General features: G+C 61.1%; 1 protein-coding gene across 1 annotated transcript in view; it reads right to left on the reverse strand.

The window, feature by feature from the left end:
- Positions 1-799: 799 nt before the first annotated feature.
- LOC133264132 (alpha-actinin-4-like) overlaps positions 800-21646 on the reverse strand; it is a gene marked incomplete at its 3' end in the record, with an annotated part of 28536 nt that continues 7689 nt past the window's right edge. The window contains 18 exon segments of the mRNA XM_061444056.1: positions 800-1006; positions 1910-2089; positions 3440-3574; positions 4569-4751; positions 4841-4903; positions 4905-4982; positions 5072-5180; positions 5925-6075; positions 6974-7121; positions 9751-9981; positions 10829-10921; positions 11718-11803; positions 12528-12609; positions 14225-14303; positions 14754-14841; positions 15546-15632; positions 19139-19258; positions 20572-20686. Coding sequence (XP_061300040.1) covers positions 800-1006; positions 1910-2089; positions 3440-3574; positions 4569-4751; positions 4841-4903; positions 4905-4982; positions 5072-5180; positions 5925-6075; positions 6974-7121; positions 9751-9981; positions 10829-10921; positions 11718-11803; positions 12528-12609; positions 14225-14303; positions 14754-14841; positions 15546-15632; positions 19139-19258; positions 20572-20686 — 2235 coding nt within the window.

Below are 21646 nucleotides of genomic sequence, written 5' to 3' on the forward strand. Positions count from 1 at the left end.
TCCGATGGGACTCAATGAACCCAATGGCCCCCAGTGCACCCCAATGGCACCGGATGGGACCCAATGGGACCTGGTGGAACCCAATGGGACTCAATGACCCCAATGGCACCCAATGGCCCCCAATGGGTCTCAATGGCACCCAATGGGACTCAATGGCACCCAATGGGACCTGATTGGACCCGACGGGACTCAATGACCCCAATGGCCCCCAATGGGTCTCAATGGCACCCAATGGGCCCCAATGGGACCTGATGGGACCCGATGGGACTCAAGGGCCCCCAATGGGACCTGATGGGACCCGACGGGACTCAATGACCCCAATGGCCCCCAATGGGTCTCAATGGCACCCAATGGGCCCCAATGGGACCTGATGGGACCCGATGGGACTCAAGGGCCCCCAATGGGACCTGATGGGACCTGATGGGACTCAAGGGCCCCCAATGGCACCGGATGGGACCCAATGGGACCTGGTGGAACCCAATGGGACTCAATGACCCCAATGGCACCCAATGGCCCCCAATGGGACCTGGTGGAACCCAATGGGACTCAATGACCCCAATGGCACCCAATGGGTCACAATGGCACCCAATGGGACTCAATGGCACCCAATGGGCCCCAATGGGACCTGATGGGGCCCGACGGGACTCAATGACCCCAATGGCCCCCAATGGGTCTCAATGGCACCCAATGGGCCCCAATGGGACCTGATGGGACCCGATGGGACTCAAGGGCCCCCAATGGGACCTAATGGGACCCGATGGGACTCAAGGGCCCCCAATGGGATCTGATGGGACCCGACGGGACTCAAGGGCCCCCAATGGCCCCCAGTGGTCCCCGGCGGCCCCGGCGGCGCCGGTACCTTGTCGAAGTGGTTGAAGGAGGCGCGGAACTCCTGCAGCTGCTCCTGGCTGATGCCTTTGGCGTCGCGGGTCAGGATCTGGTTCTCCAGCTCGTTGATGGTGCGGGCGATGGTGGTGAGGAGCTGCTCCCAGCCCACCCGCAGGTGCTGTGGGGCAGGGGGGGCAGCGCGGGGTGAGGGTTATGGGGTGGGGACACCATGGGGTGAATCCAGGGGACCCCACTGGGGGTTATGGGATGGGGATGCCATGGGGTGAGGCCATTGGTGGTGGTGATGGGGTGGGATGGGGACACCATGGGGTGAGGCCATGGGGTCCCATTGGTGGTTATGGGGTGGGGATGGCGATGCCATGGGGTGAGGCCACAGGGCCCCATTGGGGGTTATGGGGTAGGGACATCATGGGTGAGGCCATGGGGCCCCATTGGTGGTGATGGGATGGAGATGGGGACACCATGGGCCCCATGGGTGGTTGTGGGATGGAGATGGGGACACCATGGGCCCCACGGGTGGTTATGGGATGGGGACACCATGGGCCCCACGGGTGGTTATGGGATGGAGATGGGGACACCATGGGCCCCATGGGTGGTTGTGGGATGGAGATGGGGACACCATGGGCCCCACGGGTGGTTATGGGATGGGGACACCATGGGCCCCACGGGTGGTTGTGGGATGGAGATGGGGACACCATGGGCCCCATGGGTGGTTGTGGGATGGAGATGGGGACACCATGGGCCCCATGGGTGGTTGTGGGATGGAGATGGGGACAGCATGGGCCCCACGGGTGGTTATGGGATGGAGATGGGGACAGCATGGGCCCCACGGGTGGTTGTGGGATGGAGATGGGGACACCATGGGCCCCACGGGTGGTTGTGGGATGGAGATGGGGACACCATGGGCCCCACGGGTGGTTATGGGATGGAGATGGGGACACCATGGGCCCCATGGGTGGTTATGGGATAGGGATGGGGACAGCATGGGCCCCACAGGTGGTGATGGGATGCGGACAACAAGGGCCCCACGGGTGGTTGTGGGGCGGGCCAGGGTGCTGACCTCCATGGTGTAGTTGGTGTGCCTGTTGTCGAAGATGAGGGCCTCCTGGATGAGCTGGTGCTGCTGCTCCAGCAGCTCCAGGTTGGGTTTGTAGTCCACGATGCTCTGCTCGTAGGGCTTGAGCTGCTCCAGTTGGTCCTCCAGCGTGCCGTGCATCTCGATGGAGATGCGGCCGATCTCCTGCGTGCAGAGGGCAGGAAGGGGGGGATTCCATGGTTCCATCATCATATCATCATCATCATCGTCATCATCACCATCATCATCATCACCATCATCAACATCATCATCATCACCATCACCATCATCGTCACCATCACCATCGTCACCATCATCATCATCATCACCACCATCATCATCATCACGATCATCATCATCGTCATCATCATATCATCATCATCATCATCATCACCATCATCATCATCGTCATCATCATTACCATCACCATCACCATCATCATCATCACTTCCCATCCCTTATGGAGCTGGAGATCCTCCATGGCTCCATCATCATCATCCCTTATGGAGCTGGAGAACCTCCATGGCTCCATCATCATCATCGTCAACCCTTATGGGCCTGGAGATCCTCCATGGCTCCATCATCATCATCCCTTATGGACATGGAGAATCTCCCTGGCTCCATCATCACCATCATCATCCCTTATGGACATGGAGAACCTCCGTGGCTCCATCATCATCATCCCTTATGGACCTGGAGAACCTCCATGGCTCCATCATCATCATCATCATCCCTTATCGACCTGGAGAACCTCCCTGGCTCCATCACCACCATCATCATCCCTTATGGAGCTGGAGATCCTCCATGGCTCCATCACCATCATCAACCCTTATGCGCCTGGAGATCCTCCATGGCTCCATCATCATCATCCCTTATGGACCTGGAGAACCTCCATGGCTCCATCATCACCATCATCATCCCTTATGGACCTGGAGAACCTCCCTGGCTCCATCATCATCATCCCTTATGGACCTGGAGATCCTCCATGGCTCCATCATCATCATCATCCCTTATGGACCTGGAGAACCTCCATGGCTCCATCACCATCATCAACCCTTATGGGCCTGGAGATCCTCCATGGCTCCATCATCATCCTCCCTTATGGACCTGGAGAACCTCCATGGCTCCATCATCACCATCATCATCCCTTATGGACCTGGAGAACCTCCATGGCTCCATCATCATCATCCCTTATGGACCTGGAGATCCTCCATGGCTCCATCATCATCATCCCTTATGGACCTGGAGAACCTCCATGGCTCCATCATCATCATCATCATCATCCTCCCTTATGGACATAGAGATTCTCCATGGCTCCATCACCATCATCATCCCTTATGGACCTGGAGAACCTCCATGGCTCCATCATCACCATCATCATCCCTTATGGACCTGGAGAACCTCCCTGGCTCCATCACCACCATCACCACTTCCAGATCTGGACCAAGGCTCGACCTGCTCCCACTTGGGGGTGCCCAGCACCATTCCAGCCCCCAGGAACCCCCTGCCCCTCACCTCCATCTTGGTCTGGATCCAGGGCCCCACGATGTTGGCCTGCCCGGCGAACTGCCGCCGGAGGTGCTCATTGGACTCCTGCTTGCTCTGCTCCTCCAGCAGAGCCTGGTCCCGCCGGGGCACCAGCGCCTGCACCTGCGCCGGAGGAGCCCGGATACGGGAATGCCGTGGGCATGGGGGGCAATGGGGCAGGGAGGGGGGCGGTGGGGAAGGGAGGGGGACAATGGGGGCGATGGGGCCGTGGAAGGCATCAGCATGGGATGGGTGGAAGGTTCCCATGGAAGAGTTGGGATCTTGGGAAGCAATGGGCTCAATTGAGAAGGCCTCGATAAGCCTTACCCTATGGAACGGGTCTCTATGGGTGCTCCATGGATCCCAACCCAAGGGGTTCTCCATTGAGCCCAACCCAAGAGGTTCTCTGTTGAGCCCAACCCAAGGGGTTCTCCATGGATCCCAACCAATGGCTTCTCCGTTGAGCCCAACCCAAGGGGTTCTCCATGGATCCCAACCCAATGGCTTCTCCGTTGAGCCCAACCCAAGGGGTTCTCCATGGATCCCAACCAATGGCTTCTCCGTTGAGCCCAACCCAAGGGGTTCTCCATGGATCCCAACCCAATGGCTTCTCCATGGACCCCAACCCAATGGCTTCTCCATTGAGCCCAACCAATGAGTTCTCCATTGAACACAACCCAACCAAGGGGTTCTCCATGGATCCCAACCCAATGGCTTCTCCATGGACCCCAACCCAATGGCTTCTCTGTTGAGCCCAACCAACGAGTTCTCCATTGAACACAACCCAACCAAGGGGTTCTCCATGGAGCCCCCCCTGGAGAGGAAGGGCTTTGGGCTGGATGGAAGCCTCCAATGGAAGAGCTGGGATCTTGGGAAGCAATGGGCTCAATGGAGAAGGCCTGGATGAGCCTTTCCCTACGGATGGGTCTCTATGGGTCAGGACTCCATGGCCATCGAGGTCCTTTCCATCCCAATCCCATGGTTCCATGGGGCCTCCCACCACGGGACGGGTGGAAGCTTCCCATGGAAGAGTCGGGATCCCGGGAAGCAACGGGCCCGATGGGGAAGGCCTGGATGAAGCTGCCCTATGGAAGGGGCTGGTTCTGCCCCCCCTCACCCGCTCCCACTTGGAGTTGATGATGTGTGGGGTGACCGAGGTGTAGGGGTTGCTCCCGGCCCCCTTGATCCCATGTTGCTCCCCGATGCGCTGCGCTTCCCGTTGGATGCCCAGGATGGCCTCGCGCTCCTTGTCCGCCTCCGGCAGCGTGGCCTTGAACTGGTCGTGCGCGGCGATGAGGCCCTGCCGAGGACACCCCCAGTTCCATGGGCACCGGCTCACCCGGGGGGGGCCGTGGGGATGAGCCCGACCCCGCGCCGAGCCCTTCCCACCTGGATCTCCTCGATGGTGTGCACGATGAACATGTCCTGCAGGTCCTCCATGGCGCTCTCCATCCCAGTTGTTGAAGGGCGCTGCCCGCTTGGCGTACTCCAAGTGGAGCTCGTCGATGCTCTCCAAGTGCTTCTCCGTTTGCTGCCCGGGAGCCAATGGGGGGTTAAGAGCTCCAGGCCCCATTGGGGACGTGTGGTGGGACGGGACCCACCGGCACGCATCCCGCTCACCTCCAGGGCTTCCCTCCGGCTGTGGGTCAAGGAGCCCAGCACATCCCATTGGTCGCAGATCTTCTGGCACCGCGCGTTGACGCTGGGCGAGTCGTGGTAATCCAGCTCGCTGCAGTGGGGCGGGAAGCGGGGAAAGGGGGGCAGGAATAAGGTGTGTGTGTGGGGGGGGTCCCTATGCAATGGGGAGAAGCCCATTGCCGGGGTACCCCGGGAGCAACAAGGGCTCCGGTCACGGCCTTGGCTCGCGCTGGCCCCCTTTAGGGATGGATGGAGCCGCGCTACCCCATGGGGAAGGACAACGGGAGCGGCGGGATTGGAGCAAGGCCCCCTATGGAAGGTGTCCCTATGGGTCAGAACCCCATGGGCATCCCCGTCCCTTCCATCCCAACCCCATTCCCAGGGTTCCATGGGGCAGATGGAGCCCTCGACCACGGCATGGGGGGAAGCCTCCAATGGAAGAGGGAAGACTTGGATGGGACACGGGGTTGATGGAGAAGGCTTGGAGGAACCTTCCTTGGGAGCATTCAACGCCAGGTTGGAGCAATGCCCCCTAGGGAAGGTGTCCCTATGGGTCAGAACCCCATGGGCACCCAGGGCCCTTCCATCCCAACCCCATTCCCATGGTTCCATGGGGCAGATGAAGCCTTCCACCATGGGATGGTTGGCTCCCAATGACAGACTCGGATGGGACACGGGGTTGATGGAGAAGGCTTGGAGGAACCTTCCTTGGGAGCACCTAAGGCCAGGCTGGAGCAATGCCCCCTATGGAAGGTGTCCCCTATGGGTCAGAACCCCATGGGCATCCCCGTCCCTTGCATCCCAACCCCATTCCCAGGGTTCCATGGGGCCGTACTTGAGCTCCTGGGCGATGGCCGCGATCTGCTCCACGCGGTCCTGGTGCGCGGCCAGGTCGCTCTCGAAGGCCTCGTGCTTCCGGAGCAGGGCCTTGATGTCGGAGAGCGAGGCCGCCTCGAAGTCCTTCTGCTGCAGCAGGGCCTCCTTCCCTGCGGACACGGGGCCGTCAGCACGGAGCCCAAAGCCCTTCCCCTCCATGGAGAACCCCTTGGTTGGGTTGGCTTCAATGGAGAACCCAATGGGTTGGGTTCAATGGAGAAGCCATTGGTTGGGTTGGGATCAATGGAGAACTCATTGGTTGGGTTGGGATCAACGGAGAACCCATTGGGTTGGGATCCTTGAAGAACCCATTGGTTGGGATCAATGGAGAACTCATTGGTTGGGTTGGGATCAATGGAGAACCCGTTGGGTTGGGATCAATGGAGAACTCATTGGTTGGGCTGTGTTCAGTGGAGAACCCACTGGGTTGGGATCAATGGAGAAGCCATTGGGTTGGGATCAATGGAGAACTCCTTGGTTGAGTTGTGTTCAGTGGAGAACCCAATGGGTTCGGATCAATGGAGAACTCATTGGTTGGGTTGGGATCAATGGAGAACCCATTGGGTTGTGTTCAATGGAGAACCCATTGGGTTGTGTTCAATGGAGAACCCATTGGGTTGGGTTGGGTTCAATGGAGAACCCATTGGGTTGGGTTCAATGAAGAACCCATTGGTTGGGTTGGGATCAATGGAGAAGCCATTGGGTTGGGTTGGGATCAATGGAGAACCCATTGGTTGGGTTGGCTTCAATGGAGAACCCATTGGGTTGGGATCAATGGAGAACCCTTTGGGTTGGGTTGGCTTCAATGGAGAACCCGTTGGGTTGTGTTCAATGGAGAACCCTTTGGGTTGGGTTCAGTGGAGAACCCATTGAGTTGGGCTCCACGGAGAACCCATTGGGTTGGGTTGGGCTCCATGGAGAGGCAATGGAGGAACCACTTGAGGCAGAACTCACTGGGCTTCGAGGGCCCTTCAAAGGCATCCCACGGGACCCCCCCGGCGCCGGTACCTTCGGTCCAGGCCTCGTGGATGGACGCCTTCTGCCGGAACTTCTCGGCCAGGTGGTCGAGGCGCTCGAGGCGCCGGATCTCGTTCAGGAGCCATTCCTCGTAGCCCTTCTCCGCCTGCTCCAGGCGCTGCCAGCCCGTGTTGATGTCCTGCGGCACGCAACGGGTGGGCACGCGCCCAGCGTCATCACCATCATCAATCATCGTCACCATCATCATCATCATCACCATCATCATCAATCATCGTCACCATCATCATCACCATCACCATCATCAACCATCGTCACCATCATCATCATCATCACCATCATCATCAATCATCGTCACCATCATCATCATCATCACCATCATCATCATCATCACCATCATCATCATCATCACCATCATCATCATCGTCACCATCATCATCATCATCACCATCATCATCAATCATCGTCACCATCATCATCACCATCACCATCATCAATCATCGTCACCATCATCATCATCATCACCATCATCATCAATCATCGTCACCATCATCATCACCATCACCATCATCAACCATCGTCACCATCATCATCATCATCACCATCATCATCAATCATCGTCACCATCATCATCATCATCACCATCATCATCATCATCACCATCATCAATCATCGTCACCATCATCATCATCGTCACCATCATCATCATCATCACCATCATCAATCATCGTCACCATCATCATCATCATCACCATCATCAATCATCGTCACCATCATCATCATCATCACCATCATCATCAATCATCGTCACCATCATCAATTGTCATCATCAATCGTCATCATCATCATCATCAATCATCATCATCACCATCATCAATCATCGTCACCATCATCATCATCATCATCAGTCATCATCAATCGTCATCATCATCAGCATCATCAATCATCATCACCATCATCAATCATCGTCACCATCATCATCATCATCATCAATCGTCCTCATCAATCGTCATCAATCATCATCATCATCATCATCACCATCATCAACCATCGTCACCATCAGCAGCAGCAGCAGCATCATCATCATCAATCATCACCATCATCAATCATCATCAATCATCACCATCATCAATCATCATCAATCATCATCAGCAGCATCATCATCTTCAGCAGCAGCAGCAGCATCACCATCATCATCATCAATCACCACCATCAATCACTGTCACCATCATCATCAATCATTGTCATCACCATCATGATGGTCATCACCATCATGATCAATCATCATCATCATCAATCATCACCATCATCATCAATCATCATCAATCATGGTCACCATCATCATCAATCATCAATCATCAGCAGCATCATCAATCATCATCAATCATCGTCACCATCACCACCATCATCAATCAATGGTGGCAATGGCATCACTGCTGTGGTGTCCCCTCCTTCCCACCACCATCATCATCCCCATCACCCATTGATGCTTCTTCTTCTCCCCACCACCATCATCATCCTCCTCACCCATCGATGCTCCTCCCCATCCCCATCACCCATCGATGCTCCTTCTCCCCACCCCCATCACCCATCGATGCTTCTTCTTCTCCCCACCACCATCATCCTCCTCCTCGCCCATTGATGCTCCTCCTTCTCCCCATCCCCATCACCCATTGATGCTTCTTCTTCTCCCCACCACCATCATCATCCTCCTCACCCATCGATGCTCCTCCCCATCCCCATCACCCATCGATGCTCCTTCTTCTCCCCACCCCCATCACCCATCGATGCTTCTTCTTCTCCCCACCATCATCATCCTCCTCCTCGCCCATTGATGCTCCTCCTTCTCCCCATCCCCATCACCCATTGATGCTCCTCCTTCTCCCCATCCCCACCATCATCCTCCTCACCCACTGATGCTCCTTCTCCCCATTCCCACCATCCTCCTCCTCACCCATTGATGCTCCTTCTTCTCCCCATCCCCACCATCATCATCATCCTCCTCACCCATTGATGCTCCTTCTCCCCATCCCCATCACCCATTGATGCTCCTCCTTCTCCCCATCCCCATCACCCATTGATGCTCCTCCTTCTCCCCATCCCCATCACCCATTGATGCTCCTTCTTCTCCCCATCCCCATCACCCATTGATGCTCCTTCTCCCCATCCCCATCACCCATTGATGCTCCTTCTTCTCCCCATCCCCATCACCCATTGATGCTCCTTCTTCTCCCCATCCCCACCATCATCATCATCCTCCTCACCCATTGATGCTCCTTCTTCTCCCCATCCCCACCACCACCATCATCCTCCTCACCCATTGATGCTCCTTCTTCTCCCCATCCCCACCATCATCATCATCCTCCTCACCCACTGATGCTCCTTCTTCTCCCCCCCATCACCCATTGATGCTCCTCCTTCTCCCCATCCCCATCACCCATTGATGCTCCTCCTTCTCCCCATCCCCATCACCCATTGATGCTCCTCCTTCTCCCCATCCCCATCACCCATTGATGCTCCTCCTTCTCCCCATCCCCATCACCCATTGATGCTCCTTCTTCTCCCCATCCCCATCACCCATTGATGCTCCTCCTTCTCCCCATCCCCATCACCCACTGATGCTCCTTCTTCTCCCCCCCATCACCCATTGATGCTCCTCCTTCTCCCCACCACCACCATCCTCCTCCTCACCCATCGATGCTCCCCCTTCTCCCCACACCCCCCCCTCACCCCCCCCAACGCCGGCCTCTCCATCCCTCCTCCTCCTCCTCCTCCTCCTCCTCCTCCGTCCCGGCAGCGCGCCGGCTCACCGCCACCATGCGTCCCTCGGAGGGCATGAAGGCGGGGCGGTTGCTGAGGCGCAGCTTGGTCTGCAGGGTGTTGAAGTTGATCTCGAGCTGCACCTTCTCGTGCACCTTGGGGGGCTTGTGCACGCGGCGGTAGTGCCGGAACTCCTCCAGCTTCTGCTGCATCTCCTGCAGCGTGCGCTGCGGGCTGCGCGCCTCCAGCCACGGCAGCGTGCGCTGGATCCACTGCAGCAGCTGCAACGGCACCGCCACGGCAACGGCGGTCAACGGGGATGGAGGGGGATCGAGGGGGATCAATGGGGATCAGTGGGGATGGAGCGGGATCAGTGGGGATGGAGGGGGATCAGTGGGGATGGAGGGGGATCAGTGGGGATGGAGGGGGATCAATGGGGATGGAGGGGGATCAATGGGGATGGAGGGGGATCAATGGGGATGGAGGGGGATCAATGGGGATGGAGGGGGATCAGTGGGGATGGAGGGGGATCAATGGGGATGGAGGGGGATCAATGGGGATGGAGGGGGATCAATGGGGATGGAGGGGGAGAGGTGCGCTGGATCCACTGCAGCAGCTGCAACGGCACCGCCACGGCAACGGCGGTCAACGGGGTCGAGGGGGATCAGTGGGGATCAATGGGGATCAGTGGGGATGGAGGGGGATCAGTGGGGATGGAGGGGGATCAGTGGGGATCAATGGGGATGGAGGGGGATCAATGGGGATGGAGGGGGATCAATGGGGATGGAGGGGGAGAGGTGCGCTGGATCCACTGCAGCAGCTGCAATGGCACCGGGTGGGAAAGGGAAGGGGATGGGGTGAGGATGATGATGGGGTAAGGATGGGTTTGGGTGCGGATGGGATGGGGATGGGGATGGATGGGACGAGGATGAGGATGGGATGAGGATGGGATGAGGATGGGATGGGGATGGGATGGGGATGGGGATGGGATGGGGATGAGGATGGGATGGGGATGGATGGGGATGGGATGAGGATGGGATGGGGATGGGATGAGGATGAGGATGGGAAGTGAATGGGATGGGGATGGGATGGGGATGGGATGGGTGCAGACGGGTGCCGGTGCCTCACATCCGACGCCAGTTTCTCGTAGTCCTCCATGAGGAGCTCGTTCTCCTGGTTCACGGCCAGGACCTTGCAGATCCGGTTGGCGGCCGTCTCGGCCTGCCAGGAGCAGGAGGAGGAGGAGACGGGGATGAAGGCTCCTTCCCAGCTCCATCCCAGCTCCTTACCAGCTCCTTCCCAGCTCCATCCCGGCTCCATCCCAGCCCCATCCCAGCTCCTTCCCAGCTCCATCCCGGCTCCATCCCAGCTCCATCCCAGCTCCTTCCCAGCTCCATCCCAGCTCCATCCCGGCCCCATCCCAGCTCCTTCCCAGCTCCATACCAGCTCCATCCCAGCTCCTTCCCAGCTCCATCCCAGCTCCTTCCCAGCTCCATCCCAGCTCCATCCCAGCTCCTTCCCAGCTCCTTCCCATCCCCATCCCAGCTCCATCCCAGCTCCATCCCAGCTCCTTCCCAGCTCCTTCCCATCCCCATCCCAGCTCCATCCCAGCTCCATCCCAGCTCCTTCCCAGCTCCATCCCAGCTCCATCCCAGCTCCACCCCAGCTCCTTCCCAGCTCCATCCCAGCTCCTTCCCAGCTCCTTCCCATCCCCATCCCAGCTCCATCCCAGCTCCATCCCAGCTCCTTCCCAGCTCCTTCCCAGCTCCTTCCCAGCTCCATCCCATCCCCATCTCAGCCCCATCCCATCCCCATCTCAGCCCCATCCCAGCCCCATCCCGGCCCCATCCCTGCCCCATCCCAGCCCCATCCCAACTCAAACCCAGTTCAAACCCAGCTCCATCCCAGTTCAAACCCAGTTCAAACCAGTTCAAACCCAGTTAAACCCAGTTCAAACCCAGTCAAACCCAGTTCAAACCAGTTCAAACCCAGTCAAACCCAGTTCATCCCCGCTCACCTTCTGCGCCCCCGAGAAGGCGTGGTAGAAGCAGGACACGTAGGTCATGATGGCCTTCTCGTCCGGCCGCAGCGTGCCCACGATGTCTGTGGGGAGAGGGAGCAGTGGGGTGAGCCCCACAGCGACCCACAGCAATGGGGCTGAGCCCCACAGCGACCCACAGCAACGGGGCTGAGCCCCACAGAGAGAGAGAGCAATGGGGCTGAGCCCCACAGGGACTGCAGCTCTTCCATGGTGGCCAATGGGGCCACCTCCATGGTTGGACCTCCTTGGGTTGAGGTCTTCTTGAAGACCTCCATGGCCAAGAGTTGGCCACCAAGGTGGCTCTTCCATTGCTCCACCTCTATGGTCGGACCTCCTTGGGTTGAGGTCTTCTTGAAGACCTCCATAGCCAAGAGTTGGCCACCAAGGTGGCTCTTCCATTGCTCCACCTCCATGGTTGGACCTCCTTGGTTGAGGTCCTCCCAAAGACCTCAATGGCCAAGAGGTGGCCACCGCGGCGGCCCTTCCATGGTGGCCAATGGGGCCACCTCCATGGTTGGACCTCCTTGGTTGAGGTCTTCTTGAAGACCTCCATGGCCAAGAGGTGGCCACTGTGGCAGCCCTTCCATGGTGGCCAATGGGGCCACGTCCATGGTTGGACCTCCTTGGCTGAGGTCCTCCCAAAGACCTCAATGGCCAAGACTTGGCCACCGCGGCGGCCCTTCCATGATGGCCAATGGGGCCACCTCCATGACCCCATGTCAATGGTTGGACCTCCTTGGTTGAGGTCCTCCCGAAGCCCCCCATGGCCAAGCGCTGGCCGCTCACCCTCGGCGTCGAGCATCTTGGGGATGTCCAGGTACTTCTCGGCCACCTCGAAGGCGTTGTTGAGGTTGGTGACGGGGTCGTCCTGGGGAGGGCAGGGCCGTCGGGAAGCGCCGGGAGCGGCGTTCCCGGTGTGGGGGGGGTGTCGGCATTCCCAATGGAGGGGTGTCGGCATTCCCAATGGTTGGGGGGGGTGTTGGCATTCCCAATGGTTGGGGGGGGTGTTGGCATTCCCAATGGTTGGGGGGGGTGTTGGCATTCCCAATGGTTGGGGGGGGTGTTGGCATTCCCAATGGAGGGGTGTCGGCATTCCCAATGGTTGGGGGGGGTGTTGGCATTCCCAATGGTTGGGGGGGGTGTTGGCATTCCCAATGGTTGGGGGGGGTGTTGGCATTCCCAATGGTTGGGGGGGGTGTTGGCATTCCCAATGGAGGGGTGTCGGCATTCCCAATGGTTGGGGGGGTGTCGGCATTCCCAATGGAGGGGTGTCAGCATTCCCAATGGTTGGGGGGGTGTTGGCATTCCCAATGGTTGGGGGGGGTGTTGGCATTCCCAATGGAGGGGTGTCAGCATTCCCAATTTTTGGGGGGGGTGTTGGCATTCCCAATGGTTGGGGGGGGTGTTGGCATTCCCAATGGAGGGGTGTCGGCATTCCCAATGGAGGGGTGTCAGCATTCCCAATGGTTGGGGGGGGTGTCGGCATTCCCAATGGTTGGGGGGGTGTCGGCATTCCCAATGGAGGGGTGTCGGCATTCCCAATGGTTGGGGGGGGGTGTTGGCATTCCCAATGGTTGGGGGGGGTGTCGGCATTCCCAATGGAGGGGTGTCGGCATTCCCAATGGTTGGGGGGGGTGTTGGCATTCCCAATGGAGGGGTGTCGGCATTCCCAATGGTTGGGGGGGGTGTCGGCATTCCCAATGGAGGGGTGTCAGCATTCCCAATGGTTGGGGGGGGTGTTGGCATTCCCAATGGAGGGGTGTCAGCATTCCCAATGGTTGGGGGGGGTGTTGGCATTCCCAATGGAGGGGTGTCGGCATTCCCAATGGTTGGGGGGGGTGTTGGCATTCCCAAGGGGCGGGGATGTTGACATTCCCAATTGGGGGGGATGTTGGCATTCCCAATGGGGGGTGGGACGTTGGCATTCCCAATGGAGGGGTGTCAGCATTCCCAATGGGGGGGGGATGTTGGCATTCCCAATGGTTGGGGTCGACATTCCCAATGTGGGGATGTGACATTCCCAATGGGGGGGATGTGACATTCCCAATGTGGGGGGGGGATGTGACATTCCCAATGGGGGGGGGGGGGGTGGGGATGTGACATTCTCAATGGTTGGGGTCGACATTCCCAATGGTTGGGGTCGACATTCCCAATGTGGGGATGTGACATTCCCAATGGTTGGGGTCGACATTCCCAATGTGGGGATGTGACATTCCCAATGGTTGGGGTCGACATTCCCAATGGGGGGATGTGACATTCCCAATGGTTGGGGTCGACATTCCCAATGTGGGGATGTGACATTCCCAATGGTTGGGGTCGACATTCCCAATGGGGGGATGTGACATTCCCAATGGTTGGGGTCGACATTCCCAATGTGGGGATGTGACATTCCCAATGGTTGGGGTCGACATTCCCAATGTGGGGATGTGACATTCCCAATGGTTGGGGTCGACATTCCCAATGGGGGGATGTGACATTCCCACCTTGCGGAGCTTGTCGTACTCGATGAGCTCCGGGCGGTGCCGGTGGATGAGCGCGTTGAAGGCCAGCCCGTCCTTCCAGCTGCGGCCCCATGGAAGGGGGGGGGAGCAATGGGGCAGGTTGGGGGGAACGGGGCCTGGGGGGGGACCCTGCCCGGCCACCCCCTTCCATGGATCCCATGGATCCCACCCATCCCCTTCCATGGATCCCACCCATCCCCTTCCATGGATCCCATGGATCCCATCCATCCCCTTCCATGGATCCCATCCATCCCCTTCCATGGATCCCATGGATCCCACCCACCCCCTTCCATGGATCCCATCCATCCCCTTCCATGGATCCCATGGATCCCATCCATCCCCTTCCATGGATCCCATGGATCCCACCCACCCCCTTCCATGGATCCCACCCATCCCCTTCCATGGATCCCATGGATCCCACCCATCCCCTTCCATGGATCCCATGGATTCCACCCATCCCCTTCCATGGATCCCAGCTCCCTTTCCCCCCCATTCCCGGTTATCCCAGTACCTGATATGGAAGTTCTGGACGTTGACGTTTTTATACGGAGCCGTCTTCCGCTGGCACCAGAGCAGCAGCCCCTCCTTGGCCGAGGTCTCTGCAAGGGGCATCCCATGATCCCCCCCCCCATCCCATTGGATCCCATTGGATCCCCCCCCCCCCCAGCTCCCATTGGATACCATTGGATCCCCCCCTCCCCAATCCCATTGGACCCCCCCCCCCCGCTCCCATTGGATCCCCCCCCAGCTCCCATTGGATCCCCCCCCACCAGCTCCCATTGGATCCCCCCCCCCCCCCCCCCCGGCTCCCATTGGATCCCATTGGACCCCCCCATCCCACTGGATTCCCCCCCCATCCCATCCCACTGGATCCCATTGGATCCCCCCATCCCATCCCATTGGATCCCCCCCATCCCATTGGACACCCCCCATCCCATTGGATCCCATTGGACACCCCCCCCATCCCATTGGATCCCATTGGATCCCCCCTGATCCCATTGGACCCCCCCCATCCCACTGGATTCCCCCCCCCATCCCATCCCACTGGATCCCATTGGATCCCCCCATCCCATCCCATTGGATCCCCCCCATCCCATTGGATCCCATTGGACACCCCCCCCATCCCATTGGATCCCCCCTGATCCCATTGGACCCCCCCCATCCCACTGGATTCCCCCCCCCATCCCATCCCACTGGATCCCCCCATCCCATCCCAGTGGATCGCCCCCCCATCCCATTGGATCCTCCCCCCGATCCCATTGGATCCCACTGGATCCTCCCCCCGATCCCATTGGATCGCCACCCTCCACGGAGATGTCCTGGATGGCGAAGCGGAGGATGATGGTCCAGATCATCCCCAGCGTCATCTTGGCGTTGCCGTCGACGATCTCTGCGGGAGGGAGCAGCCGTGGGGCAGAGCCCGTGGGGCAGAGCCAGGGGGGCAGGAGCCCATGGGGCAGGAGCCCATGGGGCAGAGCCAGGGGGGCAGAGCCCATGGGGCAGAGCCCATGGGGCAGAGCCAGGGGGGCAGGAGCCCATGGGGCAGGAGCCCATGGGGCAGGAGCCCGTGGGGCAGAGCCCGTGGGGCAGAGCCAGGGGGGCAGGAGCCCATGGGGGGCAGGAGCCCATGGGGCAGAGCCCATGGGGCAGAGCCAGGGGGAGAAGGGGCTGGAAGGGCTCCGAGCAGCTCCGGAGCCGAACGGGCAGGAGGAGAGGGGATTTGGGAATGGGATCCAATGGGATGGGGAGGAAGGGATCCGATGGGATGGGGAGGAAGGGATCCAATGGGATGAGGAGGAAGGGATCCGATGGGATGGGGAGGAAGGGATCCAATGGGATGGGAGGAAGGGATCCGATGGGATGGGAGGAAGGGATCCGATGGGATGGGGAAGGGATCCGATGGGATGGGGAGGAAGGGATCCAATGGGATGGGAGGAAGGGATCCGATGGGATGGGAGGAAGGGATCCGATGGGATGGGGAGGAAGGGATCCGATGGGATGGGGAGGAAGGGATCCGATGGGATGAGGAGGAAGGGATCCGATGGGATGGGGAGGAAGGGATCCGATGGGATGGGAGGAAGGGATCCGATGGGATGGGGAGGAAGGGATCCGATGGGATGGGGAAGGGATCCGATGGGATGGGGAGGAAGGGATCCGATGGGATGGGGAGGAAGGGATCCGATGGGATGGGGAGGAAGGGATCCGATGGGATGGGGAGGAAGGGATCCGATGGGATGGGGAGGAAGGGATCCGATGGGATGGGGCTGGGGGGATCCCATGGGATGGGGAGGAAGGGATGCAATGGGATGGGGCAGGGATCCAATGGGATGAGGAGGAAGGGATCCGATGGGATGGGGAAGGGATCTGATGGGATGAGAAGGGATCTGATGGGATGAGGAAGAAGGGATCCAATGGGATGGGGAGGAAGGGATCCAATGGGATGGGGCTGGGGGGATCCATGCAGGAGGCCGATGGGGGGGGGGGCACTCAATGGGAATGCCATGGGAATGCTGCAGGAGATGGGGGGGGGAGGATGCCAGAGCCCCCACATCCCATGGGAATTCCCGGAGCCTGGGGGATCCCAAGGGAGCCAGGTTGGGAAGGGATCAGATCTGGGGGGGGCAACGGCTCCACTGGGATCGTGGGGGGGGACTGTCCCCTCTATGGGGTGGGGTGGGCCCTATGGGGTGGGATGGGGCCCATGGGGTGGGATGGGCCCTATGGGGTGGGATGGGGCCCATGGGGTGGGATGGGATGGGCCCTATGGGGTGGCATGGGCCCTATGGGGTGGGACAGGGCCTATGGGGTGGGATGGGGCCCATGGGGTGGGATGGACCCTATGGGATGGGTTGGACCCTATGGGGTGGGATGGGGCCCATGGGGTGGGATGGGGCCTATGGGGTGGGATGGGATGGGCCCTATGGGATGGGGCCTATGGGATGGGTTGGACCCCACGGGGTGGGATGGGCCCTGTGGGATGGGCCCTATGGGGTGGGACAGGGCCTATGGGGTGGATGGGCCCTATGGGGTGGGACAGGGCCTATGGGGTGGGATGGACCCTATGGGGCGGGATGGACCCTATGGGGTGGGATGGGCCCTATGGGGCGGGATGGGCCCTATGGGGTGGGACAGGGCCTATGGGGTGGGATGGGCCCTATGGGGCGGGATGGGCCCTATGGGGTGGGATGGGCCCCATGGAGGCTGGAGCTGGGCAAGGTCCAGGGCCCTCCCCATGAGTCACTGTGGGTGCGCCCTGAGTCAGCGTTGACATTGGGCACCTTCCAAGCAGCACCCATGGGTGGGGGGGGCACGCATGGCTGGAGGTAGCACCCATGGGTGGGGATACCCATAGGTGTGGGGGCACCCATGGGTGGGGATACCCATAAGTGGGGGGGCACCCATGGGCGGGGGGGGGGGGCACCCATGGGTGGGGTGGGGGGGCACCCATAGGTGGGGGGGCACCTAAGTGTGTGCGTGTGGGGCACCCATGGCTGTGGGGGGCACCCAGGTGTGTGTGCGGTGGGGGCACCCATAGGTGGGGGGGTACCCAAGTGTGTGCGTGTGGGGCCCCCATGGGTGTGGGGCGCACCCATGGGTGGGGTGTGTGGGGCACCCATGTGTGGGGTGTGGGGCACCCATGTGTGGGGTGTGGTGTGGGGCAGCCATGTGTGTGGGGGGTACGGTGTGGGGCAGCTATGTGTGGGGTGTGGTGTGGGGCAGCCATGTGCGTGTGTGGGGTTCGGCGTGGGGCAGGCATGAGTGGGGCTCAGCGTGGGGCTCGGCATGGGGCAGGCATGTGTGGGGCGGTGTGGGGCGGCATGGGGCAGGCACATGTGGGGCTTGGTGTGGGGCTCGGTGTGGGGCGGTGTGGGGCAGGCACATGTGGGGCGGTGTGGGGCTTGGTGTGGGGCAGGCACACGTGGGGCTTGGTGTGGGGCAGGCATGTGTGGGGCTTGGTGTGGGGCGGTGTGGGGCAGGCATGTGTGGGGCTTGGTGTGGGGTGGTGTGGGGCAGGCACATGTGGGGCTCGGTGTGGGGTGGTGTGGGGCTTGGTGTGGGGCGGCGTGGGGCAGGCACGTGTGGGGCTCGGTGTGGGGTGGTGTGGGGCTCGGTGTGGGGCTCAGTGTGGGGCAGGCACATGTGGGTCTCGGTGTGGGTCTTGGTGTGGGGCTCGGTGTGGGGCAGGCACATGTGGGGCTCGGTGCGGGGCTCGGTGCGGGGCTCGGTGTGGGGCAGGCACACGTGGGGCTCGGTGTGGGGCAGGCACATGTGGGGCTCGGTGTGGGGCTCGGTGTGGGTCTCGGTGTGGGGCTCAATGTGGGGCTCAGTGTGGGGCAGGCACGTGTGGGGCTCAGTGTGGGGCAGGCACATGTGGGTCTCGGTGTGGGGCGGTGTGGGGCAGGCACGTGTGGGTCTCGGTGTGGGTCTCGGTGTGGGGCTCAGTGTGGGTCTCGGTGTGGGGCAGGCACGTGTGGGGCTCGGTGTGGGGCTCAATGTGGGTCTCGGTGTGGGGCTCGGTGTGGGGCTCGGTGTGGGTCTTGGTGTGGGTCTCGGTGTGGGGCTCAATGTGGGTCTCGGTGTGGGTCTCGGTGTGGGTCTCGGTGTGGGGCGGTGTGGGGCAGGCACGTGTGGGTCTCGGTGTGGGTCTCGGTGTGGGGCTCAATGTGGGTCTCGGTGTGGGGCTCAATGTGGGTCTCGGTGTGGGTCTCGGTGTGGGGCGGTGTGGGGCAGGCACACATGGGTCTCGGTGTGGGTCTCGGTGTGGGTCTCGGTGTGGGGCTCAGTGTGGGGCAGGCACACGTGGGTCTCGGTGTGGGGCGGCGTGGGGCAGGCACACATGGGTCTCGGTGTGGGTCTCGGTGTGGGTCTCGGTGTGGGGCGGTGTGGGGCAGGCACCTTCTGCGCCGATGGAGACGAGCTTGACGGCCTTGCTGGCGATGAAGTCCAGCGCCTTGTTGACGTTGTTGATGCGGTGAACCCGCATCTTCCCCCGCTCCGGCTTGGGCAGGCGCTCGCCTGAGGGGGGAGGGAGGCTGGGAACGGGGGGAGGGGTGGGGTGGGGTTGGGAATGGGGATGAGCAGTGGGGATGTGGGGGTGGGGTGGGGTCAGGACGCAGGGATGGGGATGCAGGGATGGGGATGTGGGGCTGGGGTGGGGATGTGGGGGTGGGGTGGGGACACAGGGATGGGGATGTGGGTCCGGGATGGGGATGTGGGTCCGGGATGGGGATGTGGGTCCGGGATGGGGATGTGGGTCCGGGATGGGGATGTGGGTCCGGGATGGGGATGTGGGTCCGGGATGGGGATGCAGGGATGGGGTCGGGATGTGGGTCCAGGATGGGGATGTGGGTCCGGGATGGGGATGTGGGTCCGGGATGGGGATGTGGGTCCGGGATGGGGATGTGGGTCCAGGATGGGGATGTGGGTCCGGGATGAGGATGTGGGTCCGGGATGGGGATGTGGGTCCGGGATGGGGATGTGGGTCCGGGATGGGGATGTGGGTCCGGGATGGGGATGTGGGTCCGGGATGGGGATGTGGGTCCAGGATGGGGATGTGGGTCCGGGATGGGGATGTGGGTCCGGGATGGGGATGCAGGGATGGGGTCGGGATGTGGGTCCGGGATGGGGATGTGGGTCCGGGATGGGGATGTGGGTCCGGGATGGGGATGTGGGTCCAGGATGGGGATGTGGGTCCGGGATGGGGATGTGGGTCCAGGGTCAGGATGTGGGTCCGGGATGGGGATGTGGGTCCGGGATGGGGATGTGGGTCCAGGATGGGGATGTGGGTCCGGGATGAGGATGTGGGTCCGGGATGAGGATGTGGGTCCAGGGTCAGGATGTGGGTCCAGGATGGGGCTGGGGTCAGGATGTGGGTCCGGGATGGGGCTGAGGTGGGGCTGGGGTCAGGATGTGGGTCTGGGGTCAGGATGTGGGTCCAGGGTCAGGATGTGGGGCCAGGGTCAGGATGTGGGTCCGGGGTCAGGATGTGGGTCCGGGATGGGTGCGGGGTGGGGCTGTGGGGCTGGGGTCAGGATGTGGGTCCGGGGTGGGTCCGGGATGGGGCTGTGGGTCCGGGGTCAGGATGTGGGTCTGGGATGGGGCTGGGGTCAGGATGTGGGTCCGGGGTCAGGATGTGGGTCCAGGATGGGGCTGAGGTTGGGCTGTGGGTCCGGGGTGGGTCCAGGCTGGGGCTGTGGGTCCGGGGCGGGGCTGTGGGTCCGGGGTGGGGCTGTGGGTCCGGGGCGGGGCTGTGGGTCCGGGGCGGGGCTGTGGGTCCGGGGCGGGGCTGTGGGTCCGGGGCGGGGCTGTGGGTCCGGCGCGGCGCTGACCCGAGATGACCTCCAGCAGCAGCATCAGCTTGAGCCCGTCCCGGAAGTCCTCGTCGATGTTCTCGATGTGGGTCCCGGCTTTCCGAAGGTGGGAATTGCACCAGGCCGTGAAGGTCTGCGGAGCCACCCGGAGCCATTGGATCCAACCGGAGCCCATTGGGATCCAACCGGAGCCATTGGATCCAACCGGAGCCCATTGGGATCCAACCGGAGCCCATTGGGATCCAACCGGAGCCACCCGGAGCCATTGGATCCAACCGGAGCCCATTGGGATCCAACCGGAGCCATTGGATCCAACCGGAGCCCATTGGGATCCAACCGGAGCCATTGGATCCAACCAGAGCCCATTGGGATCCATCGGGATCCAACCGGAGCCATCGGGATCCAACCGGAGCCACCCGGAGCCATTGGATCCAACCGGAGCCATTGGATCCAACCGGAGCCCATTGGGATCCACCCAGAGCCCATCGGGATCCATCGGGATCCACCCGGAGCCATTGGATCCAACCGGAGCCATTGGGATCCAACCGGAGCCATTGGATCCAACCGGAGCCCATTGGATCCAACCGGAGCCCATTGGGATCCAACCGGAGCCATCGGGATCCAACCGGAGCCCATTGGGATCCATCGGGATCCAACCGGAGCCATCGGGATCCAACCGGAGCCCATTGGGATCCATCGGGATCCAACCGGAGCCAATGGATCCATCCGGAGCCCATTGGATCCAACCGGAGCCATCGGGATCCAACCGGAGCCCATTGGGATCCAACCAGAGCCACCCGGAGCCAATGGATCCAACCGGAGCCCATTGGGATCCAACCGGAGCCCATTGGGATCCAACCGGAGCCATCGGGATCCAACCGGAGCCACCCGGAGCCATTGGATCCAACCGGAGCCCATTGGGATCCAACCGGAGCCACCCGGAGCCATTGGATCCAACCGGAGCCCATTGGATCCAACCGGAGCCATTGGATCCACCCGGAGCCATTGGAGCCCATTGGGATCCAACCGGAGCCATTGGATCCAACCGGAGCCATCGGGATCCAACCGGAGCCCATTGGGATCCAACCGGAGC

This window comes from Pezoporus flaviventris, unplaced genomic scaffold, assembly GCF_033815535.1.
Source record: "Pezoporus flaviventris isolate CSIRO_AGI_PZ_B2104156 unplaced genomic scaffold, CSIRO_AGI_Pfla_v1 ptg000647l, whole genome shotgun sequence".
Taxonomy (NCBI): domain Eukaryota; kingdom Metazoa; phylum Chordata; class Aves; order Psittaciformes; family Psittacidae; genus Pezoporus; species Pezoporus flaviventris.